Source organism: Ammospiza caudacuta, chromosome 3, assembly GCF_027887145.1.
Source record: "Ammospiza caudacuta isolate bAmmCau1 chromosome 3, bAmmCau1.pri, whole genome shotgun sequence".
NCBI classification, from domain to species: domain Eukaryota; kingdom Metazoa; phylum Chordata; class Aves; order Passeriformes; family Passerellidae; genus Ammospiza; species Ammospiza caudacuta.
In genome coordinates, this window is record NC_080595.1 from 114,561,318 (window position 1) to 114,584,818 (window position 23,501).

The 23,501-nt window shown below is 49.9% G+C and overlaps 1 protein-coding gene across 2 annotated transcripts; it reads left to right on the top strand.

The window, feature by feature from the left end:
- The first annotated feature begins 7,941 nt into the window (after window positions 1-7,941).
- Window positions 7,942-22,991, top strand: PAQR8 (progestin and adipoQ receptor family member 8). 2 transcript variants are annotated; one of them, XM_058801903.1, is made up of 2 exons: window positions 7,942-7,995; window positions 18,059-22,991. In XM_058801903.1, the coding sequence occupies exon 2, from the start codon at window positions 18,095-18,097 to the stop codon at window positions 19,151-19,153; it is 1,059 nt and encodes a 352-aa protein (XP_058657886.1). In that variant the 5' UTR covers window positions 7,942-7,995; window positions 18,059-18,094; the 3' UTR covers window positions 19,154-22,991. The 2 variants fall into 2 exon arrangements, with proteins under 2 accessions (XP_058657886.1, XP_058657888.1); XM_058801905.1 differs by lacking the exon at window positions 7,942-7,995 and adding an exon at window positions 8,882-8,927.
- Window positions 22,992-23,501: the final 510 nt, after the last annotated feature.

The following is a 23,501-nucleotide window of genomic DNA, read 5'->3' on the forward strand; positions in this document are numbered from 1 at the left end:
TCGACAGGTCCTGTGGAATTTGGGATGGAAAAGGCGATTTTGGATGTGTTTTGAATCCCAGAATAAAGGTTTGGGTTGGAAGGGACCCTAAAGCCCATCCCATTCCACCCCCTGCCATGGGCAGGGACACCTCCCACTATCCCAGGTTGCTCCAAGCCCCATCCAGCTTGGCCTGGGACACTTCCAGGGATCCAGGGGCAGCCACAGCTTCTCTGGGAAACCTGTGCCAGGATCTCCCATCCTCACGGGGAAGAATTTTTTCCCTAATATTCCACCTAACCCCACCTTCTGGCAAATTAAAAACCAGTCCCCTTTGTCCTGTCACTATCTGCTTGTGTAAAAACTCCCTCTTTTCTCCAAACCTCCCTTAAGTTTCCTAAGAGGAGGAAGGAATTCCTGTTGGAGGCAAGAATCAACAGGTGCTGCTGCCTACAGTGAAACCTGCTGCTCCCCCTTAAAAAACCATCACAGTATGCCTTAAAAATATTTATCTAAACTCTGTTTAAAAATAGAAAAAGAATAAAAAGCATGACAGAACTATTTTGTTCAGCAGGGCATACCGTGCACATAAACTTGGCCGTGTCCCCTGGATACTGTAGCTCACAGCAGTTTTTCCAGGGTAATCCTGGTAATAAATCTTCACCCCGGGATCTGCTGGGCTGTACAAACCCCGAGGCACAGAATTCCCACTGCCAGATCTCTCCAGAGGGAGCAGCTGCCATTGGAGCTTCGGAAGAGGAGCAGGAAACAACCTTTGCCCCATTTCCCATTTTCTGCTTGTGTGCCTGGATCAGATCCCTCCCTGGAAATGCCTGGCAACTCTGTGGCTTGGGATACGTACGGACCAAGTCCTGGATACTTGTCCTGCTCCTGAGAGATTTTTTTCACATTGCTCAGTGTCAAAGTGAAAGTTCAGAGTTTCATTTTTAGGCCTTTTAGCCCTCTTGTGGAATAATTTGATACAGTATTCAGATTGGCACGTTGGCATAAATAAATGATCTTCTGCTTTATTGCTGTTTTCTTACTTTTTTTCTTCTATTCCTTTACCTTTTCATTTCTTGTCTTTTTCCTTTCCATTTTTCTTATTTTTCCCCTTTAATCTTCCAGGTTGCCCTGCTAGCTCTAGAGATGCTCCCTGCAGCTGGAATAGCTCCCCTGCTTCTGCACACTCAGCAGGACTCATTTCCCTCCAGCTGCTCCTCAAATCCACCCTTCCCTCTGATTTGTTCGACATTTCTTGTTTTCATGAGTGGAGAAAGCACAAAGAATGAACAGAGACAACCTTTGGTGTGCCCTTGGCATTCTATTTCTATTTCTATTTCTATTTCTATTTCTATTTCTATTTCCATTTCTATTTCTATTTCTAATTTCTATTCACATTTCTAATTTATATTTATGTTTATATTTATATTTATATTTATATTTATATTTATATTTATATTTATATTTATATTTATAGTATTTAATAGTTATTGTTTGTATTTATAATATTTGGTATTTAAATTTATATTTATAATCTTTTGTGTTTATGTTTATAATATTTAATGTTTGTATTTTGTTTTTGTTGTTGGGTTTTTTTTAATGGGCATGTTATCCACTGAGGATCTAAACTGGCTGAAGGAATCCATGTACGTCCCTAAGGGAAATATGATTTATCCTATATAAATTGCCAGAACCCGTTTCAAGATTTCACTTCTGTGATATTTTTTCTCAGTCTGCAGCAGGCAGAATATTAAATCCAGCAATGGACACTCTGTGTGCTCCACTGCAGGTAAAATATAGGTGGGAAAAATAAATTATGGGTGCAAAGCTCCCTGTGAATACAACACAGAGCAGGTACCAGGGTGGAAATCAGGCACATTTATGCAGATTGCACAAGATCTCACCCATTTTTGGGTGGTCAGAACGAATCCCAGCCATGTGGACGGCTGCAGTTTTCCTCCTGAGGGAGCAGGCAGGGCCCCACCCTCTCCTGGCTGAAAGGTAACAGGAGTGAGGGATAAAAATAGCGCTGTTGTTATTCATGACAGCGCCTATAGCAACTGCTGCCTGAATAATTCATGGAGCAGGCGGGACAGAGGGATGGAGAGAGGTGAAGGCTGGGAAGAAGGCAGAAGCCTTCCCTGGCTTTTGGGACTCCCCAGGATTGTGCCCAAGGTCTCCTGGTTTCACCTCCCTGCTGCATTCTGGAGGTTACGGGGTGAAGAGGCAGCACAAGCTCACGGGGACATTGAGCACTTCCTATCCACTGGAAAAAAAGAGGAATTAAGCACTTAGCACAGGGCTGGGGTCTGGAGGGCTTGCAGAGAAACAGAAGGATCAAGGGTGGATGCAGGAGAATCCATGGCTGAATTGCACAGTGGATTTTCTCATCCCTTCCTCACACCTCTGTGTGTCAGCATCCACCTGTACTTGGGGTTTCTGAGGTTTAAGGGTACTCTGTGATCCTTCTGAGATTCTGGGATGTTGTGGGGTTTTGTTGTTGTTGCTGTTGTTTTTGTTGTTTCCTTTTTTGGGGTTTTTTGGGGTTTTTTTTTGTTTGGTTGGTTAGTTGGTGGGTTTTTCTTGTTGGATTTTTTTTTCCTCTTAGTTCATCTAAATGTCAATTTTCAAGCCACAGTGCCATTATGAAGTTGCCATCTATTCACTTTCCTGGCTGCTGAGTAGCCTTGCCTCACCCATGAAGGGCAGGGGAGAGGCTTGTGGCTCATTCACAGCTCCAAAAAATGGATGGAGAGGATCCCAAATTCGATCAGGGGTGTCACCTGATCATCAAGCAACAGAGTGGAGTGGAGGTTTCAAATCTATTTGTAATAAAAAAGAAGGATAATAACATGGAATGCAATGTTTGGAATGGAAAAAAGGTCACTTTTTAGAACGGAAATTATGTGGTCAAATGAGACCACCTATGAGAAGTTTTTATCAGGGTAAATCTACATTTTCCAGGGGATTAAAGGGATTTCTATTTCCTGGGCTCTCCTGAAGCTGCAGGAGCTGAACTCTAACCAGGGAGTGAATTCACTCTCACAAGTGGAGTGTTGTCCTGACTCTCACCACAAATAATTTAATGCTGAAGAAACCCTTCTTAATCCTCCCTCCTGACCTTTTCCCTAACATAGGCTGGAGAATTTCACCCCACTGCATCTTCACCCAGCTCAGGCATTTCTGACATCATTTTCTTGAAGTATTTGCTATTCCCACACACTCTGGTAAATCTTTAAACAGTTCTAGCTCTTGTGGGTTTTTTCCTAATTGTGGAGAAGAATAACATGGAAAACTACTGTCAGGAGTATAAATGGAATTTCTTTACTGAAAGACACAGGCAGCTGCTGGTATCTCACCAGGAGAGCACAGGAAAGTGGGTAAGGAGTTAAAGGTCTGACCTTCAGTGTGTTTGGATGGGCTGTAACCACCTCCTTTCTTCCCAGAGTAGCAGCCTAGAGCATATGGATTTGTTTTTCCTCCCAGATGCCTCTAGCATGGCCCTAGCACAGTGATGGGAACATAAAATCTTGTTGTGGTCCTGCTCCTGAGATGCACAGCTTCTCCAGATCCCACAGGGATTCATCCTGTTTTCCTGCTGTGCAGGAGGAAAATTCAGCAATTAATAGAAAACCAAAACAAACCCACACAGGCCCTGCCTGCGGGCAGAAGGAAAACTGAATTCCAAATGAAACCAGAGGAGTGGCTGAATCAACAACAAAGCTCTGGAATGGAGCAACCCAACCATACTTGCAGGGAAATCCAAAGGGCCCAGACACAGAGCTGAGGTTTTGATGTTGCTATTTTGGTCTCCTCATCTGCTCTCATGACTTCTGGCTGTTACTAAAGACAGTGACAGCTGGTTCCTTTTTTTTTTTTTTTTCCCTATTCTCTCATTTTCTCCACCCTCAAGCCTGGAAATCATCCATTTGTATGCAAAACATCTCTGCCTCTTCCTGGGGATCTCTGGGAGCTGCTTGCAGCCCTGGGGCAGGATCCACTGGTCACATCAGCAAGTTATGTCCAGCTTTAGAATCACAGAATCACAGAACTTTGTGGGCTGGAAGGGACCTAAAAGAACATTCAGTTCCACCCTCTGCCATGGGCAGGGACACCTTCCACTATCCCAGGCTGCTCCAAGTCCTGTCCACTTCCAGAAAAGTGTACATCACCCTAATTATAAGGAATTTTTTCCAAGTATCTAATCTAACCCTGCCCTTTTTCACCCATTCCCCCTTGTCTGTCACTCCATCCCTTGTCCCCAGTCCCTCTCCAGCTCTCCTGGAGCCCCTTTAGGCCCTGGAAGGGGCTCTGAGCTCTCCCTGGATCCTTCTCCTCTCCAGGTGAGCACCCCCAGTTCTCCCAGCCTGGCTCCAGAGCAAAGGGGCTCCAGCCCTTGGAGCATCTCTGTGGCCTCCTCTGGTCTCTCCAGCAGCTCCACATCCTTCTGTTGTTGGGAGTCCCAGATCTGGAGGCAGCTCTGCAGCTCACCTGAGTGGGACAGAGAGGCAGAATCCCCCCTCCCCTGCTGCCCCAAAGCATAGGGGGTTTCAGGGATGGGTCAGGTCCAGCTCTCACCCGCCAGCACCCCCAAATCCTTTTCCCCAGTGCCGCTCTGGATCCATTCCCCGCCCTCATGGGGAGCTGGGAAGTTGCAGCACTCCGTGTAAGGCACATTAGTAACCCCCATCAGACTGTCACAATGTCACTGCTGCGGGCAAACCACGAGGAGGCAGGAAAGTCCCGACCCCAAATTGCTACACAATCCTTGTGCAGCACGTGGGGAACAGCTGATGGTGCCCAAATTAACTGTATCAAGTGCTTCATTCTGACTGCAGAGGGTGAACCCAAGTTAGCCTTGGTAACCCAAGGCTTTTATGGATTTTTTTCCCCCCTGAATTATTAGTTAAAGAAAGCCTTAGTGTTCCTATGTCTTCTTAGTGTTCTAATTCTGCATCTGCAGAATTTTTATGCAAAACTTGCCAAATGTATGATGAGCATCAATTCTTGCCCCATGGGAAGGAGTTCCATATGGGCACAGACAGGGCAAAAAATTTTCTCTTTTACCCCACTACAATAACAACAAGTCATTATTCTTTATTACAGGAAAAGGTAACTCCTACTTCCTGGATTACCTTTGGTGCTTGTAATAACTCAGCTATCTTTGGTGCAAAGCTGCTACATTGGTCCTCAGCAGCACAGTGTGGACATGGTGTGTGTGGAGGCTTCTTGGTGGAGGGAGACCCTGATCCACAAAAGAAAATCCTTTTTTTGAGTTATAACTCTAAACAGCTAAAAATAACAGGACAACATTTTGCAGGTCCCTTCCAAGGTCCCTTCCAACCCAAACCATTCTATGATGCACATTTGGGTGGGGAATTAAGGCATTCAGGACATGTTTGAGGGCACAAAGTGTGTTTGAATCATCAGATGACTGTAGAGGGTAGGGAGAGCTCAGCCTGGTACAACCCAGTCCTGACTCTGGGACTAATCTCCTGGGCAAACACAACCACACCTGGGCTTTGACTTGGAGGGAGCTGGGTGATTCATTTCAGGGTTTAAAATGTCAATGCTAGGGAGTAACAGCAGGGTGAGTTTGAGCACAGCAGGGTAAGTTTGAGATGAACTACAGAGCATGGCTTGGTACCACTCACCTGAGAGGCAGGGATCAAAGAGCTCTCGCTGTGCAGCCCCCACCAGGCTTGGGGTGCAGAACAGGCTGTCAGCACCCTCCAGGAGAGCAGTTATCCCACACAGAGCTGCCCTTTGTCCTTCCCATGGCTGCCCTGGGGCATCCCTTGAGGGTAAATGAGGTAAAAACCTTTCACTGGGGTAAAACAGTGGTGCAGGTGGCCTGGCAGCATTGCAGTGCCTGTGTTGCAGCAGGGATGTCACGCCCCACCATCCCCATCTGCCTGGGTTGTATTTTATGTCCCACCTCCTACATTGCCCCTTGTCCTGTCCCTCCATGCCTTGTCCCCAGTCCCTCTCCAGCTCTCCTGGAGCCCCTTTAGGCCCTGGAAGGGGCTCTGAGCTCTCCCTGGATCCTTCTCCTCTCCAGGTGAGCACCCCCAGCTCTCCCAGCCTGGCTCTAGAGCAGAGGGGCTCCAGCCCTTGGAGCATCTCCATGGCCTCCTTTGGTCTCTCTCCAGCAGCTCCACATCCTCCTGATGGTGGGGTTCCCAGATCTGGAGGCAGCTCTGCAGGTGGGGTCTCACCAGAATGAAGCAGAGGGGCAGAATCCCCTCCCAGTTTCAGGAATGGAGGAGGAGGATGGTGAAGTATTATGGGTCTTTCAGGAGATGTCTTAGAGGGACATAAAACGAGTGCAAGATGTCACAGGGGAGGTTGGTAGCTGCCAGTTGCATCTCATTGACATCCCTGAATGGAATGACAGGGAGAAATTGAGGTTCCTTCCCACCTTCTTCACCCTGGATGTTTTCCCTCCTCATTTTGGGGTCATTGGCTCTCCCATGTGGTGTGAGATTTGTGCTGGGATGTGCTGAACCTTCACCCAGGCTGCAGAGATCTTATCAGAGCCACAAAATCACATTCCTGGGCTGCCTCTCTGTGGATGCTCGCCCTGCAGAACAAGCAGTCCTTCTGTTTTCCTCATAAACCCATCAGAAACCAGCGGTTCTGACAGGCTGGAGCAGCAGAACGTGCATGAACCAGCTGAGGCAGAGCCTGGAGAGGGCAAACTCTGTAACTCATAAATTAACCTGCTCCTGGGGTCACGGTGACCCTACAGCTGAACCCACCACTGTGCCTTTGGCACAGCTCCATCCAGGATCCATCAGCTTCTCCCACACATTTCCCAGGCATTGCTCAGGAGCCCTGAGCTGCTCCTGAAAGGCCATTTGGGTGAAAATGCCTGGTTTTTGGAGCCCAAAGATTTTGGTGCTGGCAGCTGGCTTGGGCCATACTGCCTTTAGCTTGGAAATCTTGTGGAAAATCATCTGCTCCTCCACACTTGCATGTCCACAGCACTGAAATCAGGGGTTCTCCCCCACTCCATGGAAGTCATCTGGTCCAGCCCCCTTGTTCATTTAGGGCCACACAGACCAGGTTGCCCAGGTCCATGTCCAGATGGATTTTAAATATCTCAAAGGATGGAGGTACCTCTTGCTGGGCAACCTGTGCCAGTTCTTGGCCTCACAGTGAAGAAGTGTTTCCTGGTGTTCAGAGGAATCTCCTGTGCTTCAGTGGGTGCCCATAGCCCGTGGTCCTGTGATTTTTACTTTAAATGTAGAATCTCCATCTTTGAGGGTGATCTCTGGGGCTGAACCAGGTGACCTCCAAAGGTCCCTTCCCATCCCAAATCACCTTGCAGTGACTTGTAAATCCTGTAAGGAGCATCTGAGGGAGCTGGAGGGCTCAGCCTGGAGAAAAGGAGGCTCAGGGGGGACCTTGTGGCTCTGCACAAGTCTCTGACAAGAGAGGACAGCCAGGGGAGGGTGGGCTCTGCTTCCAAGGAACAGGGACAGGACGAGGGACAGAACCTCAAGCTGTGGCCAGAGGAGGTTCTGGCTGGACATGAGGCAGAACTTCTTCATGGAAGGAGTGGTCAGGCATTGGAAGGGCTGCCCAGGAGGCGCTGGAATCTCCATCCCTGGAGGTGCCAAGGAAAAGCAGGACGGGGCACTCAGCTCTGCACTCGGTCACAGGTTGGACTCGATGACCTCGGAGGAACGACTCTGATTCTGTGACTTTGCACCCCTCTCACGGATGTGTCACTGAGCTCTGTCCTGCACCTACCCCTGGTAGGTGATCAGGGTGGTGCCGCGGGGTTGAGCCGCGCTTTGTCCGGCCTGGGCCGGGCCGGGCCGGGCTGGGCTGGGCTCGGCCCGCGGGGCCACCCCGGGGCGGGGCGGGGCGCGCATGCGCGGGGCGGCCGCGGGGGCTCCCGGAGGCGGCAGCGCCGGGACTCGGCGGCGGCAGCGGGACAGGGCAGGGGACAGCGGACACCGAGGGGACACCGAGAGCGAGCACTGAGAGCGGGCACTGAGAGCGGTGAGTGCGGGACGGGAGAGCCCACACTGAGAGCAGGGGATGAGTGCGGCCACTGAGTGCAGGGGGTGAGTGTGGACATGGAGTGCGGGAGATGGAGAGCAGGCACTGAGTGCGGGCACTGAGAGCGGACACTGCGGGCGATCCCCTCCCTGCGGTCCCCTCCTCTTCCGCCGGGATACCCGAGGGTCCCCGGGGAGTTCCCGGTGCGCTCCTGCATCCCCGCGGCGCCGGGAGCATCGTTCTCTGCGGGAGAAGCGGGATGCGGGATGGGTGCGGGGGTGGCCGGTGGGCGGTGCCTGGTGCTTGCAGACACCCCTGGGATGCGGGGGGATGCGGGATCTTCCCTCTGTGCCACGCACAGTTGTGGTTCATCCAGCCAGGGTTGGTTCAGGTGAGTGCTGGGGAAGAGCTTAAGGAGGGCAGGGATGAGCAGGGAGACGCGGGTTTTGCCTTAAATTCCCCCGTTACCGGCATCTCAAGGGCTTCCTGAAGGAGAGAGGTGGGCAGTGGTTTTCCTGCGTGTTTGTTTGAAATGGCTGTGGGCGGATTTTCCTTTAACGACTTTGACACCCGGGGAGCTCTGGAGGCCACGGGAAGGAGATGCATAGTTCAGCCGTGAGCTGGGAGAAGAACCAGCTCCCGGTGTTTGCCTTGGAGCTGCCGCCCGCTCCTTGCGCGGACACGAGCTGGGGCGCGTCTCCAAAGGGTCACCGAGGGATTGTTCCCTGCTGATCTTCTCCATAACACTTCGGGGTCATGTCCCCCCTGTATCTCATATCTCATCTGGATGTTTTCCTGGCTGAAAACTCCACAAGCATCTCACTTTTTTTTTCTTTTTTTTTTTTTCCCTAGGGGCAGGGAGGAAAATATTGTGGACAGTCTTAAAGTGTTCTGGTTTTCTTGAACACAAATATAGAGATATATAACTTCAGGTAAACATTTAACAATTGTTTGTTTGGTGCCAAACCAGTTCCTCCCTGGCATGAGCAGGGTTGGGTATGGAGCATCCCAGTAGCTGTGCCAAGGTGACACAAGGGGCACACAGGTTTTTACTGGGATGGGGAGGTGCAATTGTGGGATTGTAGCTTCAGAGCTGGGAAATTATTTAAATATTGCTACTTGGAGGATTTTTGAGTGGGATGAGGCTTGGAGCAACCTAGTCTAGTGAAAGGTGGCCTGCCCATGGCAGGGGGGTTGGAATGAGATGAGCTTTAAGGTCCTTTCCAACCCACAATGTTTTGGGATTCTAGGATGGCTTGCTGCAGATTAGGATGAGGAGTGTAATGCTTCTCTGGCAACAGTCATTGAAAAAAAGCAAAGTTACAGAAAGGTCATGAAAAAGGATGAATCCAGCAGGTCTGAAGTCTGATTTTGCCCTCTGCCAGGGGACAGGCAGCCATGAATTCTGAATTCTAGCAGCAGACTGTGCCCCAGCCTTGGGGTGCTGTGGTGATATGTGCTGCAAACAGTTCCTAGAAACCCACTCAGGACTCATCAGGCCAAACCACACAGTTGCACATTCCCTCCCACGCAGCTGGGGAAGGTGTGGGTTAACAGCCCTGCACCCTGCAGGATTTTCTGTTTCCTGGATATTAATTGTTTTTATTTGTTTACGCTGAAGCTGCAGCCGCAGCCTGTGGCTGAGCCAAGGGCTGTGTCCCTGTGGATGCAGGGAGGGATGGCAGGGAGGGATGGCCACAAGGGAGGTGCCACCACCAGGTCACATGCATGAGCTTGCAGCTGCTTGCACATCTTGTGTCAGGCACCAGCTTAATTTTTTATCTGTCAGTTTACAGGGTACCCCTTGCTCACAGGGTCAGACCAGTGGCCCTCAAAGTGCATAAACAATTAATCATTAGTAAATTTCAGAAGAATAAATGCCCAGGGAGGCTGCTGGAGGCTGCAGCTGTGCAGATGCCATAAATTATAAGCTTCATCCTTCACAGCATCATGGAATGGTTTGGATTGGAAGGGACATTAAAGATGGTCCAGTTCCAGCTCCCTGCCATGGACAGGGACACCTTCTACTAGACCAGGTTCCTCCACGCCCTGTCCACTTCCAGGTAGTAAGGGGCAGATTGCTCCCATCTCCTTCCCACCCTCCAAATCCTTGGGATTGGGTAGGTTCTAAGCAAGTGAATGCAGCACAGCCTGCATGCCTTTTGTGGAGGGAATCTGCCATCTGCTCCTTCCTTGGAGCTTTGTAGACTCTGGGAAGGGCATCACTTCTGTCACTGCAAACCCAGAACCTGGCTGGGAGAGCCCATGGGGTTAAATGGGACGAGGTCCAGGATGGGGACAAAGACTTTTATTTCAGGGGAGAAGAGAGCTCCCAGCTCCACGTGGTTGGCACAGGGCTGTAGTCTCTCCCTGGCAGTGCCTCCTCTCTGCCCGCAGCAGCCGCAGGGCTCTGCATGATTTATGTACATTTTTTTCGAGTGACCAAAGCTCTAAAATCTGCAGTCTTAAAAAAAATCAAAAGCAAGAGGCTTTTGTGGATGACAGCAAAGCTGAGCAGCCTCAGCCCTGAGGTTTTTTGGGGATGATTTGAACCCACAAACAGCACATGGCCAGTTTGGTTTGGTCGCTCTGGCCACAGGCAGATGGTTCCAGGGTTGTCCCATCAGCAGATGGATCTGAGCAGGGAGGGATTGGATGCCTTGTCGAGGTTTCCCTGTGCTAGCAGGAGTTCCCAGCTCTAGATCTGCACTGAAGGAAAATTAGTGCTAAAGGAAGCTTAGGAGGTGAAAGTGGGATGCCACTGTGACAAATCCAGGCTCCTTTTTCAGTCAGTGCAGGGGGAAAACCCCCAGGCACTTTCCTGGCACAATTCCAGTTTCTGGAAAGGGTCAGTCTCAGCCCATCAGTGATCCCTGCATGGCTGAGTACAGCAGGCAGGGACTGGTGGGGCTGGCAGGACCAAAACCATGCCCAGGGGTGTGTTGACACTTCAGCAGCCTGATGGTTACAGTTTGGGACTGTGTCCCAGTCTGGTTTGATTCCTGGTGTACTCATCCAGGGATTTCACCTGAAATTCAATCCCAAAGCATCGGGTGCTGTGTTGGTTTTGTGTGGGAAAAGAAAGTGGTGAAGGGATCAGGAAAGCACAAACAGCAAAGGATTAGTGAGATCAGGGAGAAAAGCTGCAGAATATTACCTCACTCTTGAGCAAATTTTGATACAGAGAGAGTGGATTTGCCAGAGGAGGGAATCCTCAGCCAGAAGAATTATTTTTTCTTTTCAGGAATTATTGACTGTGTTATCAGCAGCATCACCAAGCTCTAACCTGGGTTAGGCATGAGGAAACTGCAGCTGTGCTATCACAGCAAACCAGAACTGTGCCATTCCCTAACGTGGTTTGGGAGATAGCAGAGTGCAGGAGTTGTTCCTGGCTGACAGTTTGTGTGTGCCCCCCCCCCCCCCCATTTGAGGGGTGCAGCAGCACAGGAATTGCCAAGCCAGCTCAGCTGACCTCTGAGAACCTGATGTTGTGAAAATCAACCCCCTCCTTGCACGTGAGGCTTGGATTCTCACAGCAAAGCCACCAGCCTCATCCAACCTTTGGTTTCCTATCTTTGGGGTTCCATTCTCCTGCTTTGCTCCCCCAAACACCACAGGGCCTCAGGGGTGCCCCCCTTGCTGGGATGCACTTGCCAGCAGCTTTGTTTTTGCTCTGTGCCCTCTGAGCACAGCGTTCCCTGTGCTGGCTCCACTGCTCTCATCCCCTGGCCCCATCCCAAAGCTCAGGCAATGCTTAGCCCATGTCAAGAGGCACTTGGTGCCCAGCAGGGCTGAGCTGGCTGCTGGCCCAGCTGGCTGCCAGGCCAGGAATTGCAGGGGAGCTGACACTGCTGTGGCTTCCGTGGGGATCCTGCCACCTCCCACTGGCTTTCATGGCTCGTCTCCCAGCATCACGGGACACTCGTTTCCTGAGGGACACAAGCTTGGACAAGCCCTGCTTGGGCTGCACACTGTGTGTGTGTGTAAAGGGGAGAATTTGAGCTGTCTTCTTTTATTTGAAATTCATCATGAGATTATTTTGACCTTTTTTTCTGAAGAGATCAGGTTGTTTTAAGTCGTGCCCTTCAGTAAATCACATGGCATCACCTTTTACCTTCCAGAGCATGCCAACCTGTGCAGGTCCCTGTTGGAGGAGTAACTGGGCTGATGTAGATCTAACAGGGTACCTAAGTGCCTTGAGGGAAATAAAATCTTCTGTGCAATTCACTGTTAAGTAGTCCCAGCACTGCCCAGTGCATTAGGAGCATATCTCATTCCATCAGGCAGATGAGGACTGATATCTCCATTTCCTACATGGGGAAGTGTAAGCCCAGTTTAGAAAAACCCCAAGCACCTTGCCCCTCTCTGGTTGTGGGGATTTCCACTTCTTTGATGCTGGAGAGTAGATAAGTTCTTCACATCCTGCTGCCTGCCCTGGCAGGGCTGGTCCCTGGCACAAACCATCAAATCATGGAATCAACAGAGTGGTTTGGGTTGGGAGGGGCACTAAGGCTTATCCAGTTCAACCCCCCTGCCATGGGCAGGGACACCTTCCCATATCCCACTTTGCTCCAAGCCCTGTCCAACCTGGCCTTGGACCCTTCCCAGAGATCCAGGAGCAGCCACAGCTCCTTTAGGGAACCTGTGCTGGTTGTAAATCTCATATAAATCCCAGCAACTCCCCACAGAAGGAATCTGAGCTCTGAGTGTTCCTGCTGCAGTCTGGAGCAATGTTGGCACCTAAATCTGTGGCAGGAGAAGGAAGCAGGTAATACTAAAACTGCACAGGAACTGCTTCTTGAGTTCTCTTATTTTCTCAGCTCTGGAGGGGCCTTTCCAAAACACGTGGCAAGAATAGGATGAAGGAGCTGGCACTGTGCTCCCAGGATGGTCTTTCAAAGTTTTCTCCAGCCCTTCAGAATGGTTTAATTACAGGAGGAGATGTTTGTGCTCAGGGAGGACCAGCCTTCAGACAACAGGGTTTGGGATGGGGCTTATCCAGTGCCTCTGAGCTGGGTGCAGCCCTGGTGCAGCCTCTCCCAGAGCTGGACTGCTCCCTGCCATCCTGGTGCACTGGGAGCTGTGACACCAAAGTAAACCCATGTAGGAATGGGTCACAATAAAACCCATTCCTAAAACCCATTTCAAACCCATTTGAAAGCTTCAAAATGACCTGGAGTCCCCCCTGGGACTTTTAGGAGAGAGGAATTCAGGCATTAATCACATGCAGCTCTCCAAACCACTCTGTTGGCCACTGCTGTTATTTTCATGCTGTCCACAACCACTACTTCTTTTTTTTTTTTTCTGTTTTAAATGCCATGCATTTATCAAAGACTTACCCAAAGCTGAGTACCCCCAGTCCTCCCTGCTTTGTTTACCAGGAATTACTGCCTTTTTGGAAGCCTGTGTAAAATTCTGGTGCCTGAATACCAGCCTGCAAGCAAATCTATCACATTGGTCCAGCCTCAATCCCAGACAGTGAACTCGGGGGCCTGACTGGTGGGAAAATCGACTGTACTCTGTAGGAAATTTTCTCATTCAAACCCTTCCATCAGACTGTGACCAAAAAGCAAAAGAGCTGGGAAAAAGCTCGGGTTTCCAATTACCCTCTTCAAAAGGGAGAGAAAAATTGGAACAGGATCGTTCTCCTCCTGTGCCGGGAGTTTTTATTGTGGATGTCATGATCCAGCCTGGCCATCATCCACGCCCTCCTTCTCGCCTTGCAGCTCCCTCCCTGAACAAACGATACTTGGTTGCTGTTAATTGGGAGCAGCCAAAATAACTGAATCCCCCGGAGATGGGAGTGAGGACGGAATCTCAACGAGACACCCCGCCGATGAATGTGGCTTTCAGCTGCTCCTACGCTCCCGTGAAGGGAAAAGAATAGGGGCTCTGTGAAAGTGAAACAGCCAGTGCTGACCTTGGGTTTCTGGGTTGGTGTTTTTTGTTGTGTTTTTTTTTCTCTTTTCTAACGTTAATTGCTCGTCACTTTGTCCCATCACATGATCGCTGGAAGCTGCCAACTCGTTCTCACTCACTCATATCACAAGGTTTGAAATAAGCAGGGTACCAGGTTTCTGATTTAGCATTGTTCAGCCCAGTATCAGATGTGTTTCTTGTGATTTCGGACTATTATTTTGAAAATCTCTGCCCCTCACAGCCTGTTTAAAACTGGCATTTTCCAGCTCTGAAAGCCTGCCTGGAATAATCTGTGCTGTCAGGGAGATGTGCAGTGCCCAGGCTCTCTGGGGCAATGCTCACTGCATGCACTGAGCTCTGGGGATGAGAGACCTTGGCAAAATCCTGGCATGAGTACGAGCGGTGCAAGGCGGAGCCAGGCTGTGCCTGGGACAGAAGCTGCCTGTGTCTCTCACACCCTTGTCAGCATGCAAAGCAGGCAGGCCATGGACAGCATTCCCATGCATTCCCATTCCCAGGCTCAATTGCCACTCTCCCATGTGTTGCCGTTGCTCTTTATGTGCAGTTTTCAGCAGGTTTCTCCACAGGAGATGAGCATCTCTGCAGGTCTTTGCCCTCTTGCCCTGTCCTTGCAGTTGTGCCCTCTTGGAGGTTTTCAGTTCCTGCTCTGCTGAGATTCACTCTGGCATTACTCTGTTCTCTCCAAGATATAAGGAACTTCAGCATGTCCTTTCTTCCTCTGCCTCACCATCATGATCATTGAATCATAGAATCCCAGAATGGTCTGGGTTGGAAAGATCATTTTGCTCCAACTCTTCTGCCACAGGCAGGAAGAAATTCTTCCCTGTGAGGGTGGTGGGGCCCTGGCACAGGTTACCCAGAGAAGCTGTGGTTGCTCCATCCCTGGAAGTGTCCAAGGTTGGATGGGGCTTGGAGCAAGCTGGGATAGTGGAAGGTATCCCTGGCTGTGGCAGGAGGTTGGAATGAGGTGATCTTTAACATCACTTCCATCCTGAAGCACTCCACAATTCCATGATTTATGAATGAACTCCACTAGCTACAGAAACCAGAAGAGACTGTCTGTGCATTAGAACAGGGCAGAGTGAGTGTTGCCTCCTGTTCACACTTTGCCTTCACAGGACTGCCCCAAAGTCAACATTTGCCTTGCCTGCCTAGATTTTGGCATGTAACTCCATAGGGATGCACAACCTGCTGAATGAACTGCATGTCCCATCATGGATTAGGACCCTGCAGACCCTTAGGAGAGAAAAAAAGTCTTTATGAGTGAGAACAACATTAACTGCCCAGCAAGTGTGCTATCTTCAGCATTGCACATCTGTGAAACTAAAACAGCATTTCCAGGGACCATTTTGACTTCTGTGGCCAAGGCAGCTCCATGAAACACAGCAGACCAAGTCCCCTGTGGCAAACAGAGAAACAAACCTCCAGCCTTGAGAGATGCTAAGGGAGAAAGCCTAGGCAGTATAGGGCAGAAAGAATTTTCTGGAAAATGAAACCTAGTTATGACAGCTCCCCTCTGCTAGAATACAGAAGCAACATGAAAATATTTTGTTTCTTATCAGATGCTTTGGCTTTCTACAGGAAGTGAGACTTGCTGCCTGCTTGAGAGTCTGCCCTGACTTTGCTCTTCATACTGTCTCACCCTGAGACTGCCGGTTCCCACCTCCTTGCTTTCAGAAACTCTCTCATGGTGTTTAACACTGTCCTGTTCTCTGTATCACAGCCTAGCAGGGGTCTCCCATCATGGAATCACAGATTGGTTTAGGTTGGAAGGGATCTTAAAGCTCTTCTAGTTCCAGCCCCCTGCCATGGGCAGGGACACCTTTTCTAGACCAGGTACCCACACAAACTGTTGGTGTCTCACCTCTGGACACAGCTAGTAGGAGAAAAATTGAAACAGGAGAAAAATTGGCTGTTTTCCACAGTCAGGCAAAATACTTATTTGTATTTCTTTCTTTTTTTTTTCCTACCTCCATCCTCTGCAGCTCCAGTTGTGTGCATATAAGCTTAGGAGACAGATTCTGCTCCTGCAAATCTGTGTGTGTTGATTTCACAGGAGTAACCACAGCCCTGCACAGTCTGGTGGGGCCCCATCAGCACCAATTTCAGTTTAACATGGGCATTTGTGATGAATTCTCCTCTATTTTGTATGACACAAACACCAGCAGGGAACAGAGGTATCTAGGTTATTGGGAAACAGGGGGTATTGGGAATTAATTTAATGCCAGGAGTTGTTCTCCACATATCAGGATCCTGCTGTGCCCTGAATCTGAATCTTGCCAGCCAGAGCTTAGCAAGTCTGGAGGTTACCAAGGAACAGAGCAGCAGAGGAGTGCCCAGCACAGGGTTTGGCTGCTCTGAGCATCCAGGGACTTCTCTGGCAGTCCCTCAGCTTTGGCTCCATGGATGCTGCCAAAGCTCTGATGCTGTACCCAAACTGCAGCCAGCTTGGATGTGAAGCCTCTCATTTCTTCAGTCCTTCTCAGTCCTGATGCTTCTTACTTGTGGAGGGATGAGGGCTGCAGGTTTGGGACTGTGGATTCCTCCACTTCTCCTTCTGCCATACTCTCTACAGTAATCCATGGGCAAGTTGTGTGACAGGGGAGGTTGAATTTCTTTGCAATTGCCATGATTTGTTTGGGACCCTCTTAACTCATGTGCAGACATGCTGTTTATCCCTTAGATGAGTGATTTACATCCCAGTTTTGTCCCTGAGCATTTTGTTCTGGGGTAAGGGGTGAAAAATCACCTTCATAAATCATCAGATGCTTCCTTGCCAACTAACTGCTTCCTGCAGCCCCTTGTTGGCAGCTTGTGGCTCCTGAACACACTCCAAGCTGAGTGCGTGAGGAAGTGGGGAGGAAGGGCAGGCTTGTGACATTGCTGTGCCCATCTGATGCAGGCTGACCTGCAGGGACAGGGCTCTGCCATCCCCCTCTGTGCTGAATTAGGTCAGGGAACAGATATCCCTGGGAATCTGGTGTCAGGACCCAGGACATCCCTCTGGCTGTCCTGAGCAGCCAAGACCCCTGCCAGGGGGCTCAGAGACCCTGGCACAGAGCCCAAAATGCCCCTGTGGTTTTGATTATGACCTGTGGAGCAAGTTACCAACCTTAGATGAAGATCTGCTAGCCACGACAAATTAAGTAGAATGATAGTGAATTTATCACAAGGTGAAAAAGTAGATTTTGGGGTTTTTAGAATGGGGATTCAGGGGGCAAGGTGAAGGAATCTGGGCATGTCCAGCCTTTCTCCTTCTTCTTCTTGGGCTCCATCTTCTGCTGCGATGTTGGCACTTTTGGATTGGTTTAGAGTAGAAGCTCACTGTCTAACATAGGTGATAGGTATTGGAAAGTGATTGTAAACATTGTACACGTAGTTTTTAGTATAAAGACATAACACCACCCTGGGGGCAGGCAGAGTGCCTCTGACTGTGTTGCTGAGTGGAACTTGTCAGGCCAGGAAAATGAATTTTATAGATAAGATACAATAAACAACCTTGAGACCGAGAAATGAAGAGCCATGACTCCTTCTTCAAGCAGCGGGCTGGGAAAAGAGACTTTCGAACTCTTCTTGGGGTCACTCTGACCAGCTAGAGACCCCGACAATCTGGTACTCCCTCAGACCCTTCTCTAACTCCCCAGGATATCTGGTACCCCTAAACTTGACAATATTCATAGAATCATGGAATGGTTTGGGATAGAAGGGACCTGAAAGACCATCTTGACCCAACACCCTGCCATGGGCAAGGACACCTCCCACTATCCCAGCTTGCTCCAAGCCCTGTCCATCCTATCCTTGGACACTTCCAGGGATTCAGGAGCAGCCACAGCTTCTCTGGGTACCCTGTGCCAGGGCTCCACCACCCTCACAACCAGAAATTCCTTCCCAATATCCCATCTATCCTCACCCTATGGTAGTGGGCAGGCATTGCCCCTTGTCCTGTCCTTCCAGGCCCTTGTCCCAAGTCCCTCTCCAGTTTTCCTGGAATCCCTTTAGGCACTGGTAGGTGCTCTATGGGCAGTGTCTCCATGGTGCCATGGTTAATCCCACTGGGAATGGCAGCATGCTCTTCTCCCCGGTGCACCACCATTAACATTTCCTCTTTCTCCCATCCCCTCAGGGCAGGAAGAGACATTCCCTGGAGCGGGGCTGAAGGATGACAGCCATCCTGGAGCGGCTCAGCACGCTGTCCCTCAGTGGGCAGCACCTCAGCCGGCTGCCCCGGCTGCTGGAGGACGGCCTGCCCAAGATGCCGTGCACGGTGAAGGAGTGCGAGGTGCCGCAGCTCTTCCGCGAGCCCTACATCCACAGCGGCTACCGCCCCACCGGCCAGGACTGGCGCTACTACTTCCTCAGCCTCTTCCAGAAGCACAACGAGGTGGTCAACGTGTGGACTCATCTCCTGGCGGCCTTGGCCGTGCTGCTGAGGTTCAAGACGTTCGTGGAGGCCGAGCAGTTGCTTGTGGATGCGTGGTCCTTGCCGTTGCTCATCTTTGTCCTCTCCTCTGTCACCTACCTGACCTGCAGCCTCTTGGCCCACCTGCTGCAGTCCAAGTCGGAGCTGTACCACTACACCTTCTACTTTGTGGACTATGTTGGAGTCAGCATCTACCAGTATGGCAGTGCCCTGGCTCATTTCTACTACAGCTCTGACCAAGCCTGGTATGACAAGTTCTGGCTTTTCTTCCTGCCAGCAGCAGCTTTCTGTGGCTGGCTGTCCTGTGCTGGCTGCTGCTACGCCAAATACCGGTACCGACGGCCTTACCCCATCATGAGGAAGATGTGCCAGGTGATCCCAGCAGGGCTGGCTTTCATCCTGGATATCAGTCCCGTGGCTCACCGGGTGGTTGTGTGTCACCTGGGGGGCTGTGAGGAGGATGCTGCTTGGTACCACACGTACCAGATACTGTTTTTCCTTATCAGTGCTTATTTCTTTTCCTGCCCTGTCCCTGAGAAATACTTCCCTGGCTCCTGTGATATTGTTGGCCATGCCCACCAGATCTTCCACACCTTCCTGGCCATCTGCACCCTGTCACAGCTGGAGGCCATTCTTTTGGATTACAAGAACAGGCAGGAGATTTTCCTGAAGAGACACGGGCCTTTCACTGTTTATCTCTCCTGCATCTCTTTCTTTGGCTTGGTGGCCTGCAGTGCCATCACAGCTTACATCCTGCGATGCAGGATCAAGGCCAGCCTGGCTAAAAAGGACTCCTGAGAGTCACGGACGTGACAGGCATGACATCACCAGACAAAATCAAGGAAAAGGGCATAACATACTAGAGACATGACTGTCTTACTTGCCTAACACGCCGTGACTAACCAGGACCCTGGATTCAGATGGAGGGCTGGACACTTCATGCTGGATGCATTTTCACAGCAGGGATTGCCTTTTGCCATCCAGGGGGGGCCATGGAGTGTTTTAAGCCAGAACAAGTCACTGAACCAAAGATGCTGAAATAGGCAGAGGTTCCTTGTTCATTCTGGTAGAGCTGTGGGTGAGACCTTGCTGAAGGTCAGGGAGGGCAGCCTGGAGGTTGTGGGACTGCAGAAGGGTGTGCCAGGGCTCACAACACCATGAGGAGCACAGCTGGATGTGATGACCTCTCTGAGTTTGGCCATATCTGTGTGAGAACTGTTCCTGTCAAAGGCAGTAGGAAGGTTTTGGGAAGTTTGTGTTTCTAGGATTGCGGTGTGAGGGCACATGTGGCACTGTGGCTGCTAGAATCCTTTTCCTGTTCCAGCCAGGTTCTCTCTGAGCTCCCCTTTTCAAGGGTGTCAATGCCAGGGCACTTAGATGGCTTTGGGAAAACATCTTTGGAGATCCTGGCTTGACCTGGGCAGTTTGTCCTCTGGGACAAACTGGGTTGGTGTCATCTGTCTAGGGAGCCTGACCAACCTCTAGCAACGTCCATGAAATGTGGACTAACTTGGATGGGATCTGTTTGATACAGGAAAGGCTCTGCTCCTCCAACAACACTACTGTGGTCATGGCCAACAGGGTGTAAAGGTGAAGGAGTCTTTATTCCCCTCTTAATGGTGCTTTGTGTCCTTGGTCAGCATTATGGGAAAGCTGACCTTGAAGCTGCAGGGTTGCTGTTCTGTGATGAGTGGGGCTGTGGCTCTGGCATGTTTTTATCAGTATTAGATGAAGGTGGAAGAGCAAAAGGAAAAGCAGGGTGACAACATTAGGGTCCTGCACAACCTTGGGATGGCTTGGCCTTGGGACTTGGTGATTCCTGTGTGGAGTAGCAAAGATAGTGGTCAGGGTCACTTAATGTCCATGGGTCACTCCTGTCCAAGGTAACAAAAGCTGGATTACTGTGTCTCCCACTAGAAGAATCTATTCTGTGCTTGCCTTGGGGGAATACTGAACATGAAGCCACCAAGGAGGATTAAATCCTTGCTAAAACCAAGGAATCCATGGGATCTATCCCAGCCACAGATTTGTCTCATTGAGCCCAAGGGCAGGCAAATGAATTGTGATTGCTGGTTCTGAGCAGGCAGAGTGTAGGGTTGGGGATATGGTTGGTGATGACAAGCACTGATTTCTGCATTTCATCTGTGTTTCAGCTCTTGAGGTGTGTGTGTGTTCATGTCCCATGCATGTGCATGGGATTTGTTATCCAGAAAGGCTTTGCCTTGGGATTTTATATCTGCAGAGCCTCCTAGCTGGGTTAAGATTAACCTGAAGGAAACAGTGCTGTCCTGCTGGAGGAGCAAGGTGGGCTGGACAACAGATTTGTTAATAGATGGTGGAAAACAGACCTGGAGATTGGCACTTTGCTGGTCCTGTGTTTGGTAGGTAAATTTGGGACTCATGGCCCTATAGAGAATTAAATACAAAGGGAGAGGGAAGTAAGTTTGGAATATAGGAGAAGAAGTCATAGGAAAGCCTTCAGGAGGTCATCAACTCTACCCTTTCTCATCAGTCCTGGTCTCAGCTTAGAAATTAATTACTTGATTTTTGTAGGGTGTTTTTGATGGTACAGATGGTACAGCCATGCTGACCTAGAAGAAAATCTGCCTCAGGGGAGATGCCAAGCAGGGGTGGTCCCACTTGCACCTCGTTCAACCTCTTCCCATGCACAGAAGTTCATCTCACCACAGAGTGAGCCAGTGCCAGGAGAGGGACCTTTGGGAAACCAATCCTACTGAAAAAATGTCAGTAATTTTCGGCTGGTTTTAATTCTGAGCCAACTCACTTGGACAATGCAGCTGCTGGCAGGGAAGGGCTGGAGTGGAGGCCAGCAGCAGCTCCTCCTTGCATGGCAGCTGGCTGCTCAGCTCACTCAGCTGCACTGCTCCCTCCATGGCCTCTGGCTTTGTTTGTGGGTCTCCTCCCAGTTTGAGAAAAGGCTTCCAGTGCAAGCAGCTTTTTCTTGCAGGCTAATTTGCCTTGGTTTTGTGGTGGGTAAGGCAGAACAAGGCTCTGGGTGTGGAACTGGCTGGATGGTATCAGTGGGTTCCTGTGCAGAAACAAAGGTAAATCAGGCTGGTCCAGAGCTCATTTTTGAGATAAAATTAAGAAGGATTGGGCATGGCTGGTAATAGCAAACCTGCTCTGCTGCTACCTGGAGTTATACTGGTACCAAAGGAAGGGATCACCCAGGTGTCCCCTTCTCTGAGGGTTTGAAAGCAGATGACATGCCCTGCCCTTGTTGAAGGAGGGTGACTACAGTAATCTTGTTCAGGGACAGGGAGAGGAGCCCACATGGCTCTTCCAAGGTACTTCTGATCATATCTGGTACTTCTGATCATATCTTCTCCTCTCTGGCTGAGCAGAAGTGGGCAGTGGAGCAGCGGTGTGACAGTGGAGGTGGTTTTGCACATCCCACGTTTCCCCTCAGGTGAAGCTATGCCCATCCCCGTGTGGCCCTGCACTCCCACCTGGAGCTGACTCCTGGTTACGATGATGGGTGGAGTGAGCTGGGATCTACAACACAGATCTGTGCTGCTGTGAGGATGCGCCCTTGTGTCACAAGGGGCTCACCAACACTGGAGCTTCCTTTATCCCTGTCTCCATCCTCCTATTCCTCCAACCAGCTTCTTTCTTTCCTTCATTCTTGTGCCTTGTGCACCTGGCTGCCTTCCTGGGCAGACTCCACATGCTGCAGTCTCAGCTGGGAAGTGGCTGTGGAGGCTTTGCCAGTGATCCAGAGGTCACCAGGGCTGGATCTGGAAAAATCCTAAGTGCCTCTGTGATAAATGCTCAGCTTGTCTGAGCCCCCCAGGAGCTTCTCCTTGGGCTCACTGCTTGGAGCAGGTCTCCTCCATCCTGGTGTTCCTAAGGAGGCATGGCTGGGAAGAACGTACCAGTGGCCAGGCTTGGTGAAGAGCTGACCACCAAGGGTTGAGCACACCTGAGATCCCTCAGGGATCCCTGAGGTCACAGTCCTCTCCCTCAGGAATCTGGTACTGAGGTAGTGTTCCTTCAGATCTTGCAAACCAGAACAGCTCCTGAGAATTCATCCCAATGTGCCTTGTGCTATTTCTTTTGGGGATTAATCCTGAAGAAACCTGAGGATCAAGGGCAGCCTCTTTGCTGTCTGCTCCATGGTCCATGGTTGCTGTTAACAGCCAATTCCCACTGACAGGATTTGCTCCATGTACAGAGCAGGAGGGGAGGATGGAGACAGGTGCCTTCAATTTGTATTTATGCCTAATTTGTGTAACAAGGCAAGGACAGGTTCCTCATGTGCCTTGCATTTACATCTTTTACTGACAAGATTATTTTTAAGCACTGTTTGTTACTAAACAGAAGTACAAAAGAGTTTGTATTTTTTTCCTTTGGGAAACAGGGAAGGATATGAGTGCTCCTTATTAACCATCCCCTTCCCAACTCCCACCTGCTGACTTTGTATGGTTGAAAACATTGACAATATTTTAAGCTTTGTACTGTACTGATCTTTATTTAAAAACTTTAATGGAAAAAAAAATCTGTGAAAGCAAAACAATTGGTGTGGTGTGAAATTCCCAAATGCACAACTGTACAACTACAGAAGGTTATGAGTCATTAGAAAAAAAATAGGGATAATAATTACAGAGAGGATATATTAGAGAGATATTAATTACAATAATGAACAATAAGGTGTGGTTTTATCTGTGCATCTCAAAGCACTTCCAAGGTTTCATGATACCTTTTGAATTTCATTCCCTTTCCACAAGGGAAGTGCAGAACAACTGCCCTGACACTGATTAGAGAAATTTTAGTTCATCATCCACAGTCACAGAAGAGTTGATTTTGGAAAAGATCTCTGGGAGCCACTTGGTCCAACCCTGAGCTCAATCAGGGCCACTCAGAGCTGGTTGCTCAGGTCCATGTCCAGATGGATTTTGAATATCTCCAAGGATGGCAACTCCGTCACCTCTCAGGACAACCTGTGCCAGTGCTCAGCTACCCTCACGGTAAAAAAGTGTTTTCCTGATGTTCAGAGGAACTTCCTGTGTTCCAGTGTGTGCCTGTGCCCTCTGGTCATGGCCCTGGGATCCAGCACAGAGCCTCGCCCTGTCCACTTTGCACCCTCCCTTCAGGGATTTATATACACCTGTAAAATCCTTTAAAT

Bases quoted from the DNA above. Each gene is read 5' to 3' on its own strand.
- PAQR8 (XM_058801903.1), top strand. From the start codon at position 18,095: ATGACAGCCATCCTGGAGCGGCTCAGCACGCTGTCCCTCAGTGGGCAG.